This window comes from Aquarana catesbeiana, linkage group LG03 (genome assembly GCF_042186555.1).
Source record: "Aquarana catesbeiana isolate 2022-GZ linkage group LG03, ASM4218655v1, whole genome shotgun sequence".
Taxonomy (NCBI): Eukaryota; Metazoa; Chordata; class Amphibia; order Anura; family Ranidae; genus Aquarana; species Aquarana catesbeiana.
In genome coordinates, this window is record NC_133326.1 from 645,642,679 (window position 1) to 645,666,726 (window position 24,048).

General features: G+C 45.8%; 1 protein-coding gene across 1 annotated transcript in view; it reads right to left on the reverse strand.

The window, feature by feature from the left end:
- The window catches only part of AP1M2 (adaptor related protein complex 1 subunit mu 2), a 46,472-nt gene that overhangs the window by 21,098 nt on the left and 1,326 nt on the right, over positions 1-24,048 (reverse strand). The window contains exons 2-7 of the mRNA XM_073622575.1: positions 11,919-12,075; positions 10,193-10,260; positions 8,594-8,724; positions 6,790-6,937; positions 5,423-5,549; positions 2,609-2,751 (exon numbers count right to left, since the gene is read on the reverse strand). Of these exons, the coding sequence (XP_073478676.1) occupies positions 2,609-2,751; positions 5,423-5,549; positions 6,790-6,937; positions 8,594-8,724; positions 10,193-10,260; positions 11,919-12,075 (774 nt within the window). The remainder of the gene's footprint in view (positions 1-2,608; positions 2,752-5,422; positions 5,550-6,789; positions 6,938-8,593; positions 8,725-10,192; positions 10,261-11,918; positions 12,076-24,048) is intronic.

Consider the following 24,048-nt stretch of genomic DNA (forward strand, 5'->3'; position numbering starts at 1 on the left):
GTGATCAGCCGTGTCCAATCATGGCTGATCACGATGTAAACAGGAAGAGCCGTTGATTGGCTTTTCCTCACTCGCATCTGACAGAGAAGAGTAGAGGAGAGCCGATTGGTGGCTCTCCTGACAGGGGGGGTCTGCACTGATTGTATATCTGCGCAGCCCCCCTTGGATGGCCACACTGGACCACCAGGGACGCCACCAGGACCACCAGGGATGCCCACAACAGATGAATGACCAGGGATGCCACCCTAGACCACCAGGGATGCCAGTAAGTGCCCAAATAATGCCAATCAGTGCCCACACATCTTGCCAGTCAGTGCCTGCCAGATGTATCATCAGTGATGCCCAGCAGTGCCATCTATCGGTGTCCATAGTGCCACCTATCAGTGCCCACCTATCAGTGCCAGTCAGTGCCCATCCGTGTCACCTATCAGTGCCCATCAGTGCCTATCAATGCCACCTCATCAGTTCCAACTCATTGGTGCCACCTCATCAGTGCCCATTAGTGCAGCCTCATCAGTGCCTTTCAGTAAAGGAGAAATCTTATTTATTTACAAAATTTTACAACAGAAACAAAAAAGAAAAAAAAGAAAAAAAATTTTTTTTCAAAATTTTCGGTCTTTTTTTTATTTGTTGCACAAAAAATAAAAATCCCAGTAGTGATCAAATACCACCAAAAGAAAGCTCTATTTGTGGGAACAAAATAAAAAATGTGTTTGGGTACAGTGTAGCATGACCGCACAATTGTCATTCAAATTGCGACAGCGCTGAAAGCTAAAAAGTGGTTAAACGTCTAATTGCTGTACTACCATGTCACAATCAAGTGCATTGCATGGCAATCATAGGTTTAAATCAGGAGGTGAGGAGGAAACATATCGCCTCCTCACCACCTGTCAAAGACACTGGAGTCACATTTCAGAGGAGCATCAGTGTCTGCCACACTTGTGAATGAGCCCTTAGTTGCATTTGGCAGCGGCACCCTTAGGGCTCGTTCACGCGTAAAATTTGGGGGGGGGGGGGGGTTAAAACTCCAGCACTCAGAATGTGTACCAAATTCACAGGATGTAATAGAAGTGGCTAAGCTGCAGGTACACTGCACCCACGGTGTGGGTAAAGCGTTGGCACATCAGTGTGAAAGCAGCCCTTGACTATCATGCCCAGTGTATTGCCTCACACTGACCTGAAGATCTCCTGCTGCTGGCACCACTGTGGAGAACGCTAGCCGGGATAAGAGGTGGAGTGCAGTTGGTATCACTCCACATGAGACAGAAGCCAGCACTACAGAGGAGGCATAAGCTTATGTGGCTCTTGCTCCCCATTACAGTTCCAACCTTACATGTAATCCCTCTGCATTGCACTTTGATGCTCTGGAATGGCAGGTAAGCAAGCCCAGACCGCGATCTACCAGTCCCCTGTCGATCTACAGGTTGCTGACCCCCCGGTTTACAGGCTTGAAAAGATCAATTTGTAAATGTATAGAAAACTACATTAGTAAGACCTCATCTGGAATATGCAGTTCAGCTTTGGGCGCCAGTTCTCAAAAAAGATATCGGGGGACAGGAAAAAGTGCAGAGAAGGGCAACCAAACTGATAAGAGGCACGAAGGAGCTCAGCTATGAGGAAAGATTAGAGGAACTGAATTTATTCGCTCTTGAGAAGAGGAGATTAAGGGGGATATGATCAACATGTACAAATACATAAGTGGTCCATATAGTGAACTTGGTGTTGAGTTATTCACTGTAAGGTCATCACAGAGGACAAGGGGGCACTCTTTACATCTAGGAGGAAAAAAGATTTAATCTCCAAATACGTAAAGGTTTCTTCACTGTAAGAGCTGTGAAAAGGTGGAATAGACTCCCTCCAGAGGTTGTTCTGGCAAGCTCAGTAGATTGCTTTAAAAAAAGGCCTGGATTCTTTCCTAAATGTACATAATATAACTGGGTACTAACATTTATAGGTAAAGTTGATCCTGGGAAAATCCAATTGGCTCTCGGGGGATCAGGAAGGAATTTTTTCCCCTGCTGTAGTAAATTGGATCATGTTTTGCTGGTGTTTTTCACCTTCCTCTGGATCAACTGTGGGTGAAGAATTGTATATATATATATATATATATATATATATATATATATATATATATATATATATATATATATATATATATATATATATATATATATATATATATATATATATATATATATATATATATATATATATATATATATATATATATATTTTTTTTTTTTTTTTTTTTTTGGTTGAACTAGATGGACTTGTGTCTTTTTTCAACCTGACTAACTATGTAACTATTAGGTTGTAATGCATCTAGCAAAAGTAAAGTGTTTTTTTCTCAGTTGATCTTTAAAAGAACACAAGAAAAAAAGAAATCAAGCAAAAAAAAAAAAATTGTCCGACGATTATTCTTTAGTATAATGGTTAAAGAAAAGCATTAAAAATTATGGCACCATATAAAGAAAATTTCCTTCCAAAGACAATCAAAATTTACAAATCAAATCTAAAATAATCAATGTAGTATTGGAGTGTAATGAGAGTTTTAGTGTATATTTTGTAAGCTTATATAGTGATATTACATACTACACTAGATAGATACCTGTGTGTTTAGCCGATAGGACATCAGCTCAAAGTCTCCATCTGGTGGAATAAATGAGATTGTACGATCGTTCTCAAAGCGTGACAGACGAACGCACTGATGGAACTTCACATCTTCTAGTTCAACAGTTTTGTTCTTATTGCCTATGATGGGAAGCAGACAAGAACAATCACACCTCTGTATAAGGCAAATGCCTGAAAAAGGTTAAAACTGGTCTGGTTTTCACTGCTGGCTATGTCACCATTGGGGGGGGGGGGGGGGGGGGTCAGGGGGAAGATTTCCCCCAGGGGTGCTCTAAGTATCACTATGGGTTTGTGGAAATGAGCACTTGACTACAACACCTCTTGATTTTTTTTTTCTGCACATTGCCTTGTGCCTTTTGGCTGAGACTGGGCCAGCCAAAAGGCACGAGGCCTTTTTTGTTGTTACCAGGCCACAAGGTCAAGCCATTGTGAACAACATTGGCACTTTTTACTTTTTTATTCATGGTCACTGCACTTTATATATGTGTCATTTAGCTTTACTCACGGATTGTAGAGTGTGGGTCTTTGGGCCTACCCTAAAGTCTACGGGGAGGATATGTGGCCATCAGGTTCCTTCCTGCCATGCCTTGCAGGGTCTCTCTTCAGGAGAGGCCCCCGCCCAGTACTCGGTGGTTGGCATTGGCTGACCATGAGGAGCTGGATCCACTGGGCCATTTGGCTAGGGAGACGTGAGTATGCTTTGCCCAGGTCAGGAGTCTTGCACCTTGGGGGGGGGGGGGGTCAGGGAGGGGTCCTTCCTCTTCATAAGGGACACACCCTAGAGCACTTTCTGTGTGCGTGTGTGTTCACATGCACTTTTTTGGTTCACCTTGGCATTTTGATTTTCACTCCACCCTGTGGGTTCAGAGAGAAGAAAAAAAACAGAAAACTAAAACCATTGGGGGGGGGGGGGGGGGGGGATTTACTCTGACTTCCTGTCCTACTGAAAAATCTCACCAGCAGAGACACAGAAAGCAACAAAAATTTAAAAAGCTTTTTAAAATATACTACGGCTTTGACATTTCTGAGCCTCCCTTCCCTCAGCCACTTCCTCATCTTACACAATTTGAACAACTCTGCAATGACTGGACACCTCTTTGGCATGCCATATCCCTGATGTATGGTCCACCTAAATCTCTTGTGCCATATTTCAAACTGCCATATGTTGCCAAATGGGAATGGGACTTAGGCATCTCTCTCTCCACCAAACAGATTGAGAGAATACTTCTCTTCACCTATAAAAAAAAAAAATCAGTGTGCTCCAAATATTAGGATTTGAACTCTTCAACAAGATGGTATTGCACACCCAACAGGATAGACAAAATGTTTCTACAGTGTGCAGAGACTTGCTGGAGGCGTGGAGAAGCGCTGGGAAACATATTCCATATTTTCTAGTCAAGCAATGAACTCAAAGCTTTCTGGGCAGAAGTTTTTCACATTACACAGAAATTCATAGATCAAGAGATTCCACGGGACAATACCTTATTTCTGTAACACCATCACGAGATCCTGAGTAAAACCTATAGATGCTCCACTGTCCCAATCCTAGTGAATGCAGCAAGAAGCTGTATTCCTATTTTCTGGAAATAACGTCAAGCTCTTTCATTCACCATCTGGCTAGTGAAAATTGAGCAAATAAATGAAAAGGATGCCCTAACTGAGATATAGGAGGGCACACGGGAGACATTTCGTAGGAAATAGTTTTATTGGCATGACTTTGTGTATTCCCCTGCTTATAAAGCTCTTTTGAACACGACCTGATCTCGGCAGTCCAGTCTGGCGTCGTAGTGTCGATGGAAGACCTGGGGTAGGAGGACAGTTTCTCCCCTTCCTCTCCACTGTTGTACCTAGGACGCCCCTTTTGAGCTTCCCACTCCCCCCCCCCCCCCCTTTTGTTTTTCTTCTTCGTTCTTTTGGACCTTCATTTTGTAATGGTGCCTGCTTTGCACGTAATCTGCCCTATGTTAAATGACACATCTCTACTGAAGTCTGTAAGACCATGATGGGCCAGGAGATTGAATATGTATGTAACATCTTTAGGAACTGATCACCTATTGGTCACCAAATAACTGGTCCAGATATCCAGACATGTCAGTGGTGTATAGCTTAGATTCTAAGTGATATTTTTTTCTTGTATGCCTTTTGTACTCCGCTTTTTCCATAAATAAAGAATTTTTTTTTATTAACTAAAAAGGAAATCTAATCTGTACCCACTCCTCTAATATGATTGTTTTTCTTCCATCCATGTCGATGTTGGAAAGATTCTCCTTCTTTTCTTTCCCAGGGACACATTAAGTGAAGGGAAATTCCCTTGGTGGAATTTTTTTTCCAGATTGAGTTCTACTTTAAAGCAAACTTGTGCTTTGCCTTGCCCTTGAGAGAGCGATACCATAGAAAAAGGTGAGCAGTTTCTCTGACCTCTCTAGTAATCCTGTCAATGGCATATTGGTGCCAGCAACAGGATCTCTAGTATGTTATGGACCCAAGGCAGGAGTATTGTCATTGGTTTATGGGAGAAAAAAGAAAAAAAAAAAAAAAAGAGCATGATAAGGAAACCCACATATCCACTCCATGCAGACAGTGCCCCTGGCTGCAACTCAGGACCCGAAGCTGCAAGGCTACTCAGCGATGGTCAAAGTGTTTACCTTGCATACCTATGTCAGAAGTGGATAACTGTCTACAGATCCTCCCCTCTAACGAGCAAAATTAGTATTAACATTATATTATTCACACTGATGGAAATAGGTTAAAAAAAAATATATCTCTCCCACCTCCAGTAACTGGTACTTACGTCCTGTTAATTCAAATAGGACCCGATCATTCAGCCCAAGCCTTAACTCAGGCATTCCAGAGAGGAAGACTTTCAGCTTGACACTGCCTACTATCTCACTCAAAAGTACACTACCATTAGTGTTCACCTGAAATACACAATAATACAGGACACAGAAAATAAGCAATATATCTTTGTAACTATACATTGATATACATAGAAGAGGTTCATGTCCAATGGTGCTTTTTGGTGGGAGGGCCCTGCACCATTTACCACCACTTAGAGGGCTCTGGCCTTGCAGAGTAGTAGCAGAGTGCCAGGTGATGAATCCCTCCCTGTGTTCCAGCATTCAGTAATAAAAAGAGCCTTAAATGTCAGGTGGACTAATCTCTGTATAACAGACAGAGGAAGTATAGTTACCGCCCAAATGGGAGAAAGAGCACAGCGCAGGAACATGTGTTCAAGTAATTAAACGACTAACCACCAATGCTCTGGGGGTTGTTATTAAAGCCTGCCAATGGACACCAATTCCTAGGGGATTTACTACTATTGCCTGCCACTGACCACAAATGCTGGGAGGGGGGTATACCATCACTGTGTCCCATTGACCACCAATGCTGGGGGTTTACCATTACCCCGTGCCACTGACCAGCAATGCTGGGGTGGGGAGGGGTTAACATTACTGAATGCCATTGACCACCAATTCTGGGGTGTTTACCATTATTGATTGCTACTGATCACATATTCGAGAGAGTTTACTATTACTGCCTGCCACTGACCACCAATATTAGTGGGGGGGTTACCATTATTGCCTGCCACTGACCACTATTTCTGGGGTGTTTACCATTCATAAAAGTCAATTCAATGTAAAACTCATTAGCAAAGTTAGTTCAGCTTTATTTCAGCTCGGATTATGTAGCAACACATCAGGCATCAGTAAGGATGAAGGAAGCATTAGAATACTGTAAAACTTCTTCAGAGTAGGGAGTGAGACTATGGGGGAGATTTACTAAAACCGGAGAACACAGAATCTACTGCAGCCACACATGGTAGTCAATCAGCTTCTAACTTCAGCTTGATCAATTAAGCTTTGACAATAAAACATGGAAGTTGATTGGTTTCTATGCAGAGCTGCACCAGATTTTGCATGTTCCAGTTTTATTAAATCAACCCTCAAATAGGGGAATCCTGTTATCTAAACAAGCAACTAAAGACTGACCTTCTGCATGCAAAGAAATACAATGCAAACCAAAGCAGGTCAAATACACCCTCAGAATAGTCATCCACTCTACACCGTTATTGTAAATAGAAATGCGTTCCACTGCACATCAAATTGACATGCAGTAAATCGGCATGGAATAGAGCGTGTTTATATCACAGGCACTTACAAGCAGGTTAACAGACTCTATGACATCTATGAAGACCTCATTTTTCTTGTACTTGAGACCCTCAGACCTCCACGATACAGCATTAGTGACAGTGGTGGGCACACGAGACTTGGCCGTCTCAAGCTTGTTCCCTTGTTGTGTGATGTACCTGTATCAGGCAGAAAGGAGAATATGAACTGCTGGCAATCTGAAACACATGTAGGATTTTTACAGATCTCTGGCACCCCAGTAGAGATAATGCTACACTAGAATTCTCAGTTCTAACGGCCAGAGCCATTACAAAGCCAAATTATGGCATCACACTGGGTGGATGCGTTCTCTAGAATATGTAGCATGCACATTCACCGACCCACCGATGGTGATAGACATACTGTAGGTGGGGTGCAAGGTGTTCAGCGGCAGTAACTCACACAGGTGCAAAAGAGAACGTGTATTGAAATAATGCAACGACAGTTCACAACAACCCGGAGGGATGCTTGCCCAAACAGGTGCACTCACGATTTCCAATGATGTAAAGACGACAGGTAGACAGCTTCTGTTAAGAAAGCAGAATACAGCCTTGCCGTCCAGTGCCTAAATGGCAAGATGTCAAAAGGAATTGTGACCCTTCCCTTTCCGTTCTTGCCAGGAACCTTTCCCTAACGCTAGTACTGTCCCTAACAGGTGGGGTACCTATCCCTACTCTACAAACTTGCAGAAAGCTCTCCAAGCCTGGGAGCCAGACCCTAAATAGGCTCTGCCTGACCCAATATGGCTTGCTGAGTCACATGGGATGGCAGCATCAAGCTGAGAGTTCCCCAGTGACTCAGGAAGTGATGGAGGAACTGTGTTCCTGACTTGACTTCCTCTCCAGCGGCCATGCCGCTGCGGAGGAGTGCCACCTGCAGTGGAGAAAGTAGACTGCACCGGCCTACATACAACAGACTTTCGCTTTGTCAGTCTTCTTTTAAAAAATGAATTGGCTCAATTATTCATGGGAGAGAAGGGTGGGGGTATATGATACCCAAAAAGAGCAGGAAAAAAATTCCCTAGTAGTACCTTGAAGTATCTTTAACTTCTGCCACAGGCTGATGCAGATTTGGTAGGCCAGATACTCTTATATATCTTCATCACCTCTCACAGGCTAGTAGTGTACCTTTAAACCAAGGCCAGCAATTTGTAGTTCTGTACCCTTAAGCTGACAGTGGCAATTGACCAAGCAGAAATCTTCTTCAGCTGCCCTTTTTAAGGCCGAGAAGCATAAAACTAGAACTCTCAGCATCCATATCCTCAACAGGCAGGAAGTTTGGGAGGCAAAGGCCTCTGGACCCACATCCTTCCCTAGCACCATGGGAGGCAAGGGACCACACACACACACTCACACACTCTCAAAAAACTCCTAGAAGGGCTCCCCAATATACCCTTCATTGACTGGCCAGAGTAAAGTAAAATATTTATAACCCAAAACATTGTATGATCTCACTCTATCTACTGGGTAACACTACCCAGAGTCAGGTAGAAGCAAGCAATGACCTTGGGCCTTGGAGAAACCTTATAACCTTAGATAACGTAAACAAGGAGCGTTTAGGCTGGCTACAGCTTAGCTGTCCAACACTAAATTAGGGCTAGAGACTCCAGCTTATGGCATGGTCTCTGCAAATATGATAAATCTCTGTGAATTTCAGCTACAAGAGTCACACCTTACTTGTGGCCTTTGAGAAGGGGGACACCAAAAATCTCACTATTGTCTCCAGAAGCCACAAGAAACTTGAAGGTGTTTTGAACAGTTGGTTCCCACCCAAAATTGTAATGCTATGCAACTTACTCCTGCAGAATCTTGCTATCAGTGGTCTGTGGGAAGCCAAAGTCCATAATCTCATCTAGCAGTTCATACACAATGACAAAGTTGTCCCGGATACTCTCTTCTTCCAGCTCCTTGAAGTACTCTGTGAACACCTAAATGTTGTATCAAGTCATAGGCATGAGAAAAGGTACACAAAATACAAGCCCTAGTTCCTTAGGATGACAATTGGTCTGTCCGGGCACCCATACCGCCTACTTGACAGGTGCCCCACCTTCCCTGAAAATATCAAAACAACATTTCCACTAAAAATACACTAAAATCTTTATTAGCGGACACAAACATAACATAACTCACAAAATTCCTGTTAAATTTAGGAGATGAAAAAAAACTGTATTGTGTTACAGGAATGATGCCCTGTGTGTCTCTCCCTGCAGCAGCCGTAAGCCAGGGGGAGGGAGAGGTGGAGAAACTTGCTTTCAGCTGCTTCAGAGAGTCGCACAGAGCATTGTCCCCCCCCCCCGCAGCAACAATCATCCTTCCTGTTCTGCTCACATCCGATTCCCCCTGCTGCCTGGGCCCCTCTGTGTGCCTGGACCCTATATAGGAGGACCAGTGGTACCACCTTATCAGAGGCCCTGCACCCACATATAGCCTAATTAAGATTGTTTGAAGGGAAAACCTGCTATGCTGCACTTACTAAACAGTTCCTCTAATTACCAGACTACAGTAGACATTCTGGGCAACCAGACAGTTCCGGTGTCAGATACTTTAATAAACGAGGTCCATGGAGTATAACATGCCACTGTAGGAAATGTCCAAAAACTAAAGTAATAAAGTATAGAGTAATAACGTATACTTCCAGCCCAAAATATTTTCTTTAGAGTAAAGAGGATTTTAAACCTCCTCCATGTTTTTATGTACAAATTTGGGCATCATAGTTTTTCTGTAGGTGCATGCAGTTTTGCAGCCTGACATATTTGCTATTTATTTTCTTGACACAGTCTAATTTGTTATATTTTACAATTTTGGGGTTCTCCTTACATTTCAAAATGTTCCCTATAAGATCCCAACTAAAAAAGTTGGTGTACAATGTAGCCATGTAGTGGGCCCTGCCCCCACACTGCATTAGTTAGATGCTTAGTTTGTCTAGGGGGTGATGAACCAGCAGTACTACTTCCGTATTTCCTAGAGCTCCAGCAGGCTTCCTCCCAGGTGCAAGACCAGCCTCTCCGAGTCCATCTTTGCCGGTCGCAAGTTTGTCTTGGGTACAATGTAGGACCCACCATTTCCTGGGAACGTTGGATAGCAGAGAGAACACTGGCTGCTGGGAGCCAGGAATAAGTTAAGTATTTTTTTCTACTAATCCATGACACGCCTGGACAGGAAGGGGGGGAATCACTGCATGGTTACACTTTACAATCACACCATACTGAAGTTCTACAAATAATTTTCAGACGTCCAAGTTGACCACCACCATAATTGGTGTTACACCCACTGTGTTGCTACTTTCCAAGTTTTGTCACATGCGGAAAGCCCCTTTACCTATTTACAGCCAATCCATTCAAATGTACTGGTTTTATATTTATATATTCAATCTTATTATAAAGCGAGATAACTTACCTCTACCATTTTATAAAGGAAGGAGTACACAAGGGAGGCATTTGCATTCTTATTTGTTAAAGCAACCACTGAAAAAGTAAAGAGTTAAGGAGCAAAAGTAAGATTATACATCATAACTAACCCCTGATGAAGATTTTTCAATAATCGAAATGCGTTGGAAGTTGCAGCTCATCAGTATTCTGCCAACAATACATTGCTTGATGCCTTATATGCCCAATTTGCGAGGGTATTACATATGTATGTACAGAAACCAGAGTTTAATACTCACCTTTTATACTTGTTTGTACAATAAAAATGTGTCTTTTATATTCATTGTTATATTCTTTTATTGGCTACAACAAAGTCCCAAGGGAGATGGATTCTTCTTTTGTTACATTAAGATTATACATAGGAGAAACCTTCTTTTCTTTATGGGGCTCAAATACAAATATCCAATTTCTTTCATTTATGTTTAATAGAACAGTCAGAGTCAGCTACAAAAAGAAAGTCCCCAGATGGTGGAAGACGCCCAGCACTGATAAATTCTAGATGTAGTTTGTGACAAAGGGTATATATGTGATATTTGTCTGAGCATTTAAAAAGAAAGGGGCGGAGAGCTGAAGTTACACTCAGTAGAGTTCAGTGAGGAGAGCTCTGAATGCCGATTGGAGGGAAGGGACACACCCACACAGGAACAGAGATGAAGCTGGCAATCAGCTGGAGGTCCCTCCTATGTCACAATTTTTTCTTGGTGTCAGGAAAACTTGTTAGAAGTGATTCATGCTAATAGCAGAGGAAGGAAGCAGCAGACAGAAATGACACTTAGTGCTATGAATTGAGACATTGATCACTTAACCACTGAGTGCACACTAATCTGGCGTGATCTGGATAAGATAAGAAGCAGACTCACAGTAGCTGAGGACAGGATTTCAGAGGTAGAAGATGCTTCCCATTCCCAGGGCACCCAATTATCTAAGTTACAAGACATGGTGAAAATGCTGCAAAATAGAGCCGATGACGCGTACAGTTAAAAAGATGTCCTGAACGCTGCACACCAACAGCGGCATGTTGGTGTACAGCATTTGGGACATCTCTTTTGCTGGACTTGAATGCACTGAGCCTGGACAAGTTCTCCCCTGCCAGCACCCACAAGCCACTGGATTGGGATGCAGGAGCCTGGAACAGCACCTCTAGTTTTCTGAAGCTGGTTGACAGTCATGTACAATTGCTGCATATTTTATTTGATTTCATTGATTTTGACAGGCTGCACGCACCACCTGTTACTTCTGGTTATTACGTTGTAGGGGCAAATGCATCTGTGAGCACTAACCCATACATCTCTAAATCACACACACTCACACAAAAAACAAAAAAATAGGAGAAAGGTCACATTTAGTAGCCCCCCTACCCCAAAAAATGCATCACATTCCCAGTGAAAAAGATTATTTACCACGGGTTTCCTTGCATAGGCAAGGGTGATGTAGCTCAGCTTGATACTGGAAAAGTTGATGATCCAATGTGTAGAAACCGGGGTGTAAGGAAGGCGTTTTTATTTTTTACTGGTAATGTGTGTGCGTTTGGGAAGGGACGCGGGGGCTACTAAATAGAAGGACCTTGAATTTTATTGCAAGGTCTTCTTTTAACAAGCTGAGGGACAAAAAGTAGGAATGAGAAGGCAGCACATGTCTGATATGGACTAAACAGACACCATGGAGGGAAGCCGGGTATTACATTTACATAAGGATACAATAAAGGTTGCTGTGCTTGATCCATAGAAAGTGGATTTTGCCGTGAACGAGAAGCGGTGTCAAGTTCCCTTCTTCCTCCCTCTGGACCACCAATGGCATGAAGTGATCGATCTCCGTCATATCAAGGTCGCCTTTATAATTCCGGCAGATGAGGGGCTACAGAAAAGACAAGACCAGGTCAGTGTGACCAGAGGCATACAGGGCATCTATCTAAACACATCCCCAGGTCATAATGGAGTTCTAGTCTACGCTTCCATAACAGAAGGAGGGCTCATGCATGAGGCTGGTTATGGCAGCACACCACCTAGATCAGTGATGGTGAACCTTGGCACTCCAGGTGTTTTTGAACTACATTTCCCATGATGCTCATGCAATCTGCAGTGTATCTGAGCATAATGGGAAATGTAGTTCCAAAACATCTGGGGTTCCAAGGTTCTCCATCACTGACCTAGATCAACATAGTTTGGGTATGGCCAGGTGTTACTGATCAGCCACAGACAGGAGGCCAGTAGAAATCCATGATGAGCTGACACTGCTATGGCTGTTTGCATAGAATTACACATGAAGTGATTACCTGCAGATGTGCACACCTGGGCCCAACAGTTGGGTCCAGGGCGCACATCCGTCCCTAACCGCAGGTAATCGCTTTATGTGTGATTATAAGCGAATAGTCAACCAAAGCCCGCTCCTAATCAGAAACACCCCTGCAGAAGTATGCTGATCCGGATAGAAGGCCCTAATCAGTTATGTAAAAGGAGCCCCAAAGGGCTCTGATTTCCTTGCCAGTTTTCAACCCTTGCATTATAGCACACGTGCCAGCATACCACATATTATTAATGCTAACTGCATGGAAATTCAGGCATAAAGGAGAGGTCCAAAAGTCTATTTTATGTGGCAGTTCTTACGGTTTGCCCCCCACAATACCATACCTCCCAACTTTTTGAGATGGGAATGAGGAACACCTATCAGCAAAAGTATGCAGGCATAGGACACTCCCCTTGTCACGCCCCTTAAAGGAGAATTGTACAAAAACTAAAACACACAAGTGCTTTTTTTTACCACTACTATTCCTTTATATTGGCTACATACATCTATATAGATCAGATCAAAATGAGGGACAAATGAGGAGGAAAGAGGGACAGAGGGACATTGCTCCAAATCAGGGACAGTCCCTCAAAATCAGGACAGTTGGGAGCTATGCAATACTCCAAAATGCCGTGGCCCAAGAATGAGGCCTGAACAGCGTAAATATCGTCATTTCACACGTACGGCTAGCCTAATGCCGCGTACACATAAGCGTATTTTCCATTTTTTTTTTTTTCCAACAGAATTCCGCTCAAGCTTGCCTTGCATACACACGGTCACACACAAAAGTTCGCTGAACTTTTGACCATCAAGAACACGGTGACGTACAACACTACGACGAGCCGAGAAAATAAAGTTCAATACTTCCGAGCATGCGTAGGAATTTTGCGCGTTGGAATTTGTACAGACGATTGCATTTTCGGATAGGAACTTTTCCCAAACGAAAAAAAGAAAACCTGCTCTCAATCTTTTGCTGGCTGGAATTCGGCCAGCAAAAGACCGATGGAGCATACACACGGTCGCATTTTCTGACAAAAAGCTCTCATAGGAGTTTTGCTGGCGGAATTTCTGATCGTGTGTACGCGGCATCAGACTACACATCCCACCATACATTGCACTGCCATTGTTCAAAGAGCATGCCTGCCAGATATTTTGATTACAAAAGTTTTTATTAGAAAAATTTTAGTAGCATTGTTGTAAAATAGATTAGTACAGAACAGTTAGGAATAATCAGAGCACAATGCAAAATAAGTTGTGTGCAATATTGCATGCATGCCCTTTGCACATGAGAATGTGCTATTTTCTAGCAGGTGCCATTCATTCTTAACAGCATCCCAAACACATCAAAGTCGCACCACAATGCATGGTAACTTATTGCTGTGTGTTGTAATGTGATGCCATTTTGCACTTTTTTTGTGCAATAGTTGCAAATAAGGCAGACCATTGAAATATATGTGATAATCGGATCTGCTTACTGTTTTGTGGGCTGCCGCAAATTACTTGGCTCACTGATACCTACTCTACCGTTATAGGCTACATGTTCTGCTTATTAATATGCTATTTATACTTTTGGATGTTTTTACATTCTCAGCAGCTAAGTTCTCTTTTGGCTGTTTCGAAATATTTTCTTACGCTATGTATTGTACCTAAAAACGTAATGAAATTGACATGAATGCGATAATCGGCTTGTCGGATTTAGGCTGCTCATAGCTTTCAGTGAGAGAAAAAAAGTATTTGATCCCCTGCTGATTTTGTACGTTTGTCCACTGACAAAGAAATGATCAGTCTATAATTTCAATGGTATAATTATTTTAACAGTGAAACAGAACAAAAATATCCAGAAAAATGCATTTAAAAAAAGTTATAAACGGATTTGCATTTTAATAAGTGAAATAAGAAGCTCTAAAGGAGCAGGGCCCTCTGATTCCTACTATATTAAAGTGTATTGTATTTGTACTTTCTACCCTCAAGTTGTAAAGCGCTACGTAAACTGTTGGCGCTATATAAATCCTGTATAATAATAATAATAATAATAATAAGTATTTGATTCCTTTGCAAAACATGACTTGGTACTTAGTACAAAATCCTTGCTGGCAATCACAGAGGTCAGACGTTTCCTGTAGCTGGCCCCCAGGTTTGCACACATCTCAGGAGGGATTTTGTCCCACTCCTCTTTGCAGATCCTCTCCAAGTCATTAAGGTTTTTGAGGCTGACATTTGGTAACTCGAACCCTCCACATATTTTCTATGGGATTAAGAGCTGGAGACTGGCTAGGCAATTCTTCTTGAGCCACTCCTTTGTTTCCTTGGCCATGTTTTTAGGGTCATTGTCATGCTGGAAGACCCATTTTCAATGCCCTGGCTGAGGGAAGGAAGTGCTCACCCATGATTTGACAGTACATGGCTTCAGCCATCGTCCCTTTGATGCAGTGATGTCAGTGTTGCCAACCGCCCGTAGATTTACGGGCAGCCCGTAAAAAGAAGGCATTGCCCCGGCGCCCATGAAAGCCCGTAGTACGGGAAAAGTGACCATAAAAATGGCGGTGATCGGATCGGGTCAGAACTGCGCATGCGCAAATCCGGAAATACCCGAGAAAATCCGATTCTGAGTCGCCTAGTCTGACTCCTGCAGCCTCTGCTCAGCCCACCTGACGCAATGATATCAGCCTATTTTCCCGCCAGCCTATAAACAGGCAGGAGCCGAGCGGGTGGACGGAGGAGCCAGCGGCCAGGCTGAGCCTCGTGTGGAGTGGAAATGGAGATGCAGCGGCGGACTATGGAGTGTACATACTGGACCACACACACAGCACACTGTGACCTCACAGCCTGCCCTGCTGCCCAGTGTGTCAACAGTTTCTGCCTGGTGAGTGTAGCAGTAAGCAGCTGCAGTTCCAAACTTACCAGCCAAGCTATAAAGGACGAGTCAGGGACACAGGAGTTAGTGGACTGGAGCCTCTCGCTCGCTTGACTAGTTGGACAGATGGTGTCTCTCTCTCTCTCTCTCTGATGATGACTGTGAGAGACAGACAGACAGGCCAGCCCAGTGCCCGCACCGCAGGAGTCTCAGGCCCAGTCTCCAGTTCACCCAGTAAGAGAGTGAGTCAGTCAGTCTTAGATGGGTAGGCTGCGGCAGGACCAGAGGTCGGATTCGGAAATTCCCAGGCTGATGATTGATGGCTCATTATGAATGATTCATGTGTTGTGGGGGGGGAGTCTCAGGTGGACCAGTGGTGCGCAGCAATTAATGATGTATTGTGTTAATGCATGCATTGCTGCCCTGGGCCTGGCCCCTGCTGCTGGGAGATTCTAAAATTAATAATTGTGGTGTGTGTGAGGCTGCAACTTGCAGGAGTGGGACCCAAAGATCAAGCATTTCTGAATTCAGTCAGTGGTGCTGATGTTATCATTCATCATTGTTGTGCAGAGGCTCAGGGCGGGCCCATACAAAGCCCCTCAGTGGTTGCCCCTGACCTATGAGTGCTGTGCTCCCTCCACAGTCCACTCAGTGGAAGATGCATGCTTGCTGCAGTTAGTATTGCTAGTAAGTTTGGTTGCTGGCTGGGGCACCTGGGGACTGTCCACATGACCATCTCCTGTACCATGTCTGCAGTCTCTGACCATCTCCTGTACCATGTCTGCAGTCTCTGATCATCTCCTGTACCATGTCTGCAGTCTCTGACCATCTCCTGTACTATGTCTGCAGTCTCTGACCTTCTGCTGTACTATGTCTGCAGTCTCTGACCTTCTGCTGTACTATGTCTGCAGTCTCTGACCTTCTGCTGTACTATGTCTGCAGTCTCTGACCATCTCCTGTATTATGTCTGCAGTCTCTGACCATCTCCTGTATTATGTCTGCAGTCTCTGACCATCTCCTGTACCATGTCTGCAGTCTCTGACCATCTCCTGTACCATGTCTGCAGTCTCTGATCATCTGCTGTACCATGTCTGCAGTCTCTGATCATCTCCTGTACTATGTCTGCAGTCTCTGATCATCTCCTGTATCATGTCTGCAGTCTCTGACAATTTCATCTTTTATCATGTCTGCAGTCTTTGAGGGGGAGCCTGGAGAGGAGTCAAGAGTGGGAGTGCTGCTAGATTGGGGATCACGAGAGAAGTCAGACATGTGTGGACTGTGTGTGGACTGTGTAGCGGAGACTATCGGATAAAACCATATCCGCCAAGCTGCCTGTTGCCTGACTGAGCCCTGCTGCCTTGCACGGTGCAACTGAGAGGTCAGTCTGAGGAAGGGGCACTGATGTAAGGGGGGGGGGATGAACAAAATAATGTAAGGGGGCACTGAAATAAAGGTTAACTCTTATATCAGTAACCCCCCCTTACCTTAGTGTATTCACTCTGCGGAAGGTAATCTCTGGTCACCAGAGTCCCCCCCCTCTCATTAGAGTTCCCAATGTTCCCCTTTACATCAGAGTCTGCAGGATTTCCTCTTATAGTGCAAGGGAGAACTCTGTGGACCCTGATGTAAAGGACAATGCTGCAGACCCTGATGTAAGTTGGAATTCTGATGTAAAGGGGCGCGCAGAGCCCCCCCCCCCCTTACATCAGAGTTCCCCCTTAGATCATGATCTGTGGCATTGTCCTTTACATGAAGGTTCGCAGAGTACTCCCTTGCACTGTAATGGGGAACTCTGTGCTGGCTGTGTTATATTAACATGACCTTCATGTAAATAGAGAAATTCAGTTTAAAAATTGGTGTTGTTTGTAATTTTTAGGCATCTTGCCAGTAAATTTCACTTGGGGGGGTTGGCAACACTGAGTGAAGTTGACCTGTCCCCTTAGCAGAAAAATACCCCCAAAGCATAATGTTTCCACCTCCATGTTTGACAGTGGGGATGGTGTTCTTGGGGTCATAGGCAGCATTCCCCCTCCTCCAAGTTGAGTTGATGCCAAAGAGCTTGATTTTGGTCTTATTTGACCGCAACACTTTCACCCAGTTCTCCTCTGAATCATTCAGATGTTCATTAGCAGACTTCTGACAGGCTTGTACATGTGCTTTCTTGAGCAGGGGGACCTTGTCGGCGCTGCAGGATTTCAGTTCTTCATGGCGTAGTGTGTTACCAATTGTTTTCTTGGTGACTATGGTTCCAGCCTTGAGATCATTGACTAGATTCTCCCGTGTAGTTCTGGGCTGATTCCATCCTCACCATTCTCATGATCATTGAAACTCCACGAGGTGAGACCTTGCATGGAGCCCCAGACCGAGGGAGATTGACAGTTATTTTTGGTTTCTTCCATTTGCAAATAATCGCACCAACTGTTGTCACCCTCTCACCAAGCTGCTTGGCGATGGTCTTGTAGCCCATTCCAGCCTTGTGTAGGTCTAAGACATCCTTGGACAGCTCTTTGGTCTTGACCATGGTGGGGAGATTGGAATCTGATTGATTGATTGATTGCTTGTGTGGACAGGTGTCTTTTATACATGTAACAAGCTGAGATTAGGAGCACTCCCTTTAAGGCTCGGTTCACACTAGGATGACTTGTCAGGCGACCTAGGTCGCCTGACAAGTAGCGTCCTGTTCAGTATCATGGAACCGTTCTAATCGGAGCGACGCAAGTACGACTTTGGGGGCGACTTGGGGCGACTTGCATAGACTTCTATACAGAAGTCGTTTTGCAAGTCGCCCGGACAGTCGTGTGCAGGTCGCCTCGGTGAGGCGACCTGCAAGTCGTGCCGCCTCTGGTGTGAACCGAGGCTAAGAGAGTGCACCTAATCTCAGCTCGTTACCTGTATTGAAGACACCTGGGAGCCAAAAATCTTGCAGATTAAAGAGGAGTTCCACCCAGGGGGTCCATTAAAAAAAAAAAAATTAAAAGTCAGCAGCTACAAATACTGCAGCTGCTGACTTTTAATTGGACACTTACCTGTCCCTGGGTCCAGCGATGCGGGGGATCGAAGCCCCGCTCGTTCCCCCCCTCCACTAGTCGGCGCCGGGCTGTGGCTTCACAGCCTGGCACCCACTGCGCATGCGCAAGTGGCGCCGCGCGCCGTGATTGGCCGCTCAATCACCTGGGACCTGTAATGGGTCCCAGATGATTGACAGGAGGGAGGGAGCAGAGCCGAGCCCTTCCTGTGCCGAGGGGGAAGTGATGTCACCAGCCCAGGCAAAGGAAGAGGCAGACTACGAGGGACCACCTAGCAACAGGCATTTAGAGGTAAGTAAAAAAAAAAAAAAAAAATATCCAAATGTTTTTGTTTTTTTTGTTTTTTAGAATTTTTCGGGTATTTTTGTTTTTTTGGGTGGAACCCCACTTTAAGGCTGGGTTCACACCATTGTGAATTGGATGCGGGTTCCCGCATCCAATTCGCAATAGCAGGAGATTTTGACAGGCTCTCACATATCTCCGCAGTGGGTCCAGTGCGATTTGCACAAAAACGTCTTTTGGTCCATTTCAGGTCTTAATTCAGCCAAAAATGCAGGCTGAAATTGGACCTGGAATGGTGAACCAGGACACACTGGACACCTACTGTGAGCCGGACGCGGCTCATATGTGAACCCAGCCTAAAAGGCGATCAATTATTTATTTCACTCATTAAAATGCAGATCAATTTATAACTTTTTTGAAATGCATTTTTCTGGATATTTTTGTTGTTATTCTGTCTCTCACTGTTACAATAAACCTACCATGAAAATGATACACTGATCGATTCTTTGTCAGTGGGCAAATGTACAAAAACCAGCAGGGGATCAAATATTTTTTTCCTTCTCTGGTATGTAGTTTTATTTCCTTCAACCACGGGTGGAAGGAAAGAAAAATTGCTCGATTCCCGCATCAACATAGTCAGTGTAGATGGGGGAATTCCTCCCGTTGCATCATTGTATTCTGACAGCAAGAGCTTTCCCAGCCATCAGAATACAATGATCACTGTTAGTAGCTACAGACACTGGCAGTGATTGTACAAAAGAAAAAAAAAAAAAAAAGACAGAATGGTTGTGCTGAAGTCGATCAGTAGGTCGACTTCAGTACTACCAGCCTGCCGATAAAGGGATCAAAATTCATCCGGTTTCTGCTGAACCAGCTGAATTTCAATCCATCTATGGCTGGCTTTATACACGTGCCAGAGCAGCTGGGAGTGTGTGCTTAACAGCCCACTGCTACTGGTGTATGCCATATATCAGTGGCAGCAAGATGGTTAACCACTTGAGATCCGCGCTATAGCCGAATGACGGCTACAGCGCAAACCTGGTTTGCCGGGACAACGTCCATTGACGTCGTCCCGTGCACGAGCTGCCTGCGTGCCCCCTGCAGGACGCGCGAGGCACACTCTGATCAGCGAGTCTATGAGACTCGCCTGATCACAGATCGGAGTAAGGGGTCAATCCCGACCCCTTACCACATGATCAGCTGTCAGCCAATGACAGCTGATCATGTGATGTCAACAGAGCCGGTAATTGGCTATTTTTTCTCCTTGCGCTTACAGTGCGAGGAGGAAAAAAAAGCCGATCACCGGCGGCCGTGAAAGGGACATCAGTCCCGCTCACGGCAAGCTGCTAAAGATCCTCAGTGCCCACCTGTGCCCCCTGCCAGTGCCACCTAGCAATAGGCAGCAGTGCCACCCATCAGTGCCCACAGTGCCACCCATCAGTGCCCATCAGTGCCACCCATCAGTGGCCATCAGTGCCGCCTTATCTGTCCCCATCAGTGCCGCCTTATCTGTCCCCATCAGTGCCGCCTTATCTGTCCCCATCAGTGCCGCCTTATCTGTCCCCATCAGTGTCGCCTTATCTCTCCCCATCAGTGTCGCCTTATCTGTCCCCATCAGTGTCGCCTTATCTGTCCCCATCAGTGTCGCCTTATCTGTCCCCATCAGTGTCGCCTTATCTGTCCCCATCAGTGTCGCCTTATCTGTCCCCATCAGTGTCGCCTTATCTGTCCCCATCAGTGCCGCCTTATCTGTCCCCATCAGTGCCGCCTTATCTGTCCCCATCAGTGCCACCTTATATGTCCCCATCAGTGCCACCTTATATGTCCCCATCAGTGCCACCTTATATGTCCCCATCAGTGCAGCCTATCAGTGCCCACCAGTGCCGCCTCATCAGCGCATATTAATGAAGGAGAAAAATTACCTGTTTGCAAAATTTTATAACAAACTATGAAACATGATTTTTTTTTCAAAATTTTCCATCTTTTTTTGTTTGTTTAGCAAAAAATAAAAATTTCAGCTGTGATTAAATACCACCAAAAGAAAGCTCTATTTGTGGGGAAAAAAATGATAAAAATTTCATTTGGGTACAGTGTTGTATGACCGCGCAATTGTCATTCAAAGTGCGTCATCGCTGAAAGCTGAAAATTGGTCTGGGCAGGAGGGGGGTTTAAGTGCCCAGTAAACAAGTGGTTAAAAAGGATTCTACTGATCTGTAATTCCCACATGTATACTACTTCTAATCTATCCCTGCAATCCAATTTTCATGAAATAATTTCTTACTGCATTTTTATGCCTCCTTGCATCGTCCTCCGTGAGCACTTGAGCCTCTCCTTTTCCCCCTCACTTTTGATTGTTTGGAACAAGCAGTGCGTGTTAGTTGCAGTCACATGCTCTGCTCTATGTACACAAAACATCCCATAGTCATCCATTAGTCCATCTCAGGAGTGAGCAGGTGAGGGTGGCTACACTTCTACATACAGTACAGTGGGATCATGGAGAATGAACGTAGCCAACCTCTAACAGGAAGTCAGATCACAGCCGCAGAAAAAAAAAAAGGAATCTGGGAGATTGAGGCTGAGCCCAATAGAAGGGGCTTTTTGTGAGAATACATTCTTCAATAAAATATTTTTATACTGTCACTTTAAACTTTGTGGATTCTTGCAAGGAAATGGACTTTACCACAGATGACACAATCTGCCATTTACACCACAACTTAGATGTTTCCGCTCAGCCAGTAACAGGTCCTCAGCAAATCTTAGTATGAAGTGAGTTTAGGGCCAGATTTATATAGAACTACCTTTTCTCATCCCCTCTCCTACCCCAACCACCTAGTCTTAGGCTGGCTTCACACTGAGGCGGTTTTCAGGCATTTTAGCGCTAGAAATAGCCTCTATATAAAGCCTGAAAACCGCCTCCCATTCATTACAGTTGACTTTTCACACTGGGGCGGTGCGCTTACGGGACATTCTGAAAAATCCTGCAAGCAGCATCTTTGCGGCGGTTTGGGAGCGTTGTATACAGCGCTCCCAAAACATCCTGCCCATTGAAATGAATGGGCAGCGATTCAGAAGCGCAGCAACACGGACGCCTTTAACCCCTTCTTCGACTGCTAGCGGGGGTTAAAAGCACCCCGCTAGCAGCCAAAAAGCGCTGCTAAAACAAGCGGCGCTTTAGCGCTAACGCTCAGCAGCCCCAGTGTGAAAGTAGACTTATAGTGACAGTAAACCCTCAGATTTGAATTAACTTTCAACAGCTGATCAATTCTCCTAGGACTCATTCATACATGCTGCAGTGATCCACGGTTTATCGCTTTTCAAAAGGTGTTTGACAGACATGAGGATGTGATATGTCACTAACTGATTTAACTCTGAAAACACAATCTGCTGTGGGGGGGGGGGGGGGGGGGGGTGTCCCTGACCCTTTTTCAAAAAAACGCACAGGTTCAAAACGCACAGATGTGATCTAGATCCATAGGCATGTGCACATGGTATGCCGGATGTGCCTGGGCACACCCTAATCACCCCATTCAGATTAGCATTATTGCAGATCGACTGAATAAAAAATAGAATAAAAGAATTGAAGCGTGTATGACCATTAGGCAGATTCCCCCCCCCTCTATTTCTCCTGCTTACAGTGCTTGGTGAAACTGAAAGAAAATCCCTATTTATGAGTGGTCACCAGAACAGGAATAGAGAGAAAATCTTCCAATGGGGACACTAGTTCTGATGACAACCAGGGATTCCCCTCACTTAGGAGGGATTTCCTCTTCCTATTTTGGCTCAATGAGACACGGATGAAAAAAAAAAACCTGACAGGGTTACAACTCACCCTGAGGATTCACTCACACGTTAGGTTGGGAGGCAGTAAAACCCAGCGACTGATCTGCGCTTTCACCACCCCCAACCGCTGCCCCCTTTAACTTTGCTTTAGGGCCAACAGGAATTATACCTCCTGTTGCTTTCAGCAGGCATAGCACCAGCCGAATGCCTCCCATGGGGGCCGCTCTGCATAGCACCAGCCGAATGCCTCCCATGGGGGCCGCTCTGCATAGCACCAGCCGAATGCCACCCATAGGGGCCCCTTTGCATAGCACCAGCCGAATGCCACCCATGGGGGCCCCTCTGCATAGCACCAGTCAAATGCCACCCATGGGGGCCGCTCTGCATAGCACCAGTCGAATGCCACCCATGGGGGGCCCCTTTGCATAGCACCAGCCAAATGCCACCCATGGGGGCCCCTCTGCATAGCACCAGCCGAATGCCACCCATGGGGGCCCCTCTGCATAGCACCAGCCGAATGCCACCCATTGGGGCCGCTCTGCATAGCACCAGCCGAATGCCACCCATGAGAGCCCCTCTGCATAGCACCAGCCGAATGCCACCCATGGGGGCCCCTCTGCATAGCACCAGCCGAATGCCACCCATGGGGGCCGCTTTGCATAGCACCAGCCGAATGTCACCCATGGGGGCCACTCTGCATAGCACCAGCCGAATGCCACCCATGGGGGCCCCTTTGCATAGCACCAGTCGAATGCCACCCATGGGGGCCGCTCTGCATAGCACCAGTCGAATGCCACCCATGGGGGGCCCCTTTGCATCGCACCAGCCAAATGCCACCCATGGGGGCCGCTCTGCATAGCACCAGCCGAATGCCACCCATGGGGGGCGCTCTGCATAGCACCAGCCGAATGCCACCCATGGGGGCCGCTCTGCATAGCACCAGCCGAATGCCACCCATGGGGGCCGCTCTGCATAGCACCAGCCGAATGCCACCCATGGGGGCCGCTCTGCATAGCACCAGCCGAATGCCACAAATGGGGGCCGCTCTGCATAGCACCAGCCGAATGCCACCCATGGGGGCCGCTCTGCATAGCACCAGCCGAATGCCACCCATGGGGGCCGCTCTGCATAGCACCAGCCGAATGCCACCCATAGGGGCCCCTTTGCATAGCACCAGCCGAATGCCACCCATGGGGGCTGCTCTGCATAGCACCAGCCGAATGCCACCCATAGGGGCCCCTTTGCATAGCACCAGTCGAATGCCACCCATGGGGGGCCCCTTTGCATAGCACCAGTCGAATGCCACCCATGGGGAGCCCCTCTGCATAGCACCAGCCGAATGCCACCCATGGGGGCCCCTCTGCATAGCACCAGCCGAATGCCACGCATGGGGGCCCCTCTGCATAGCACCAGCCGAATGCCACGCATGGGGGCCCCTCTGCATAGCACCAGCCGAATGCCACGCATGGGGGCCCCTCTGCATAGCACCAGCCGAATGCCACGCATGGGGGCCCCTCTGCATAGCACCAGCCGAATGCCACACATGGGGGCCCCTCTGCATAGCACCAGCCGAATGCCACGCATGGGGGCCCCTCTGCATAG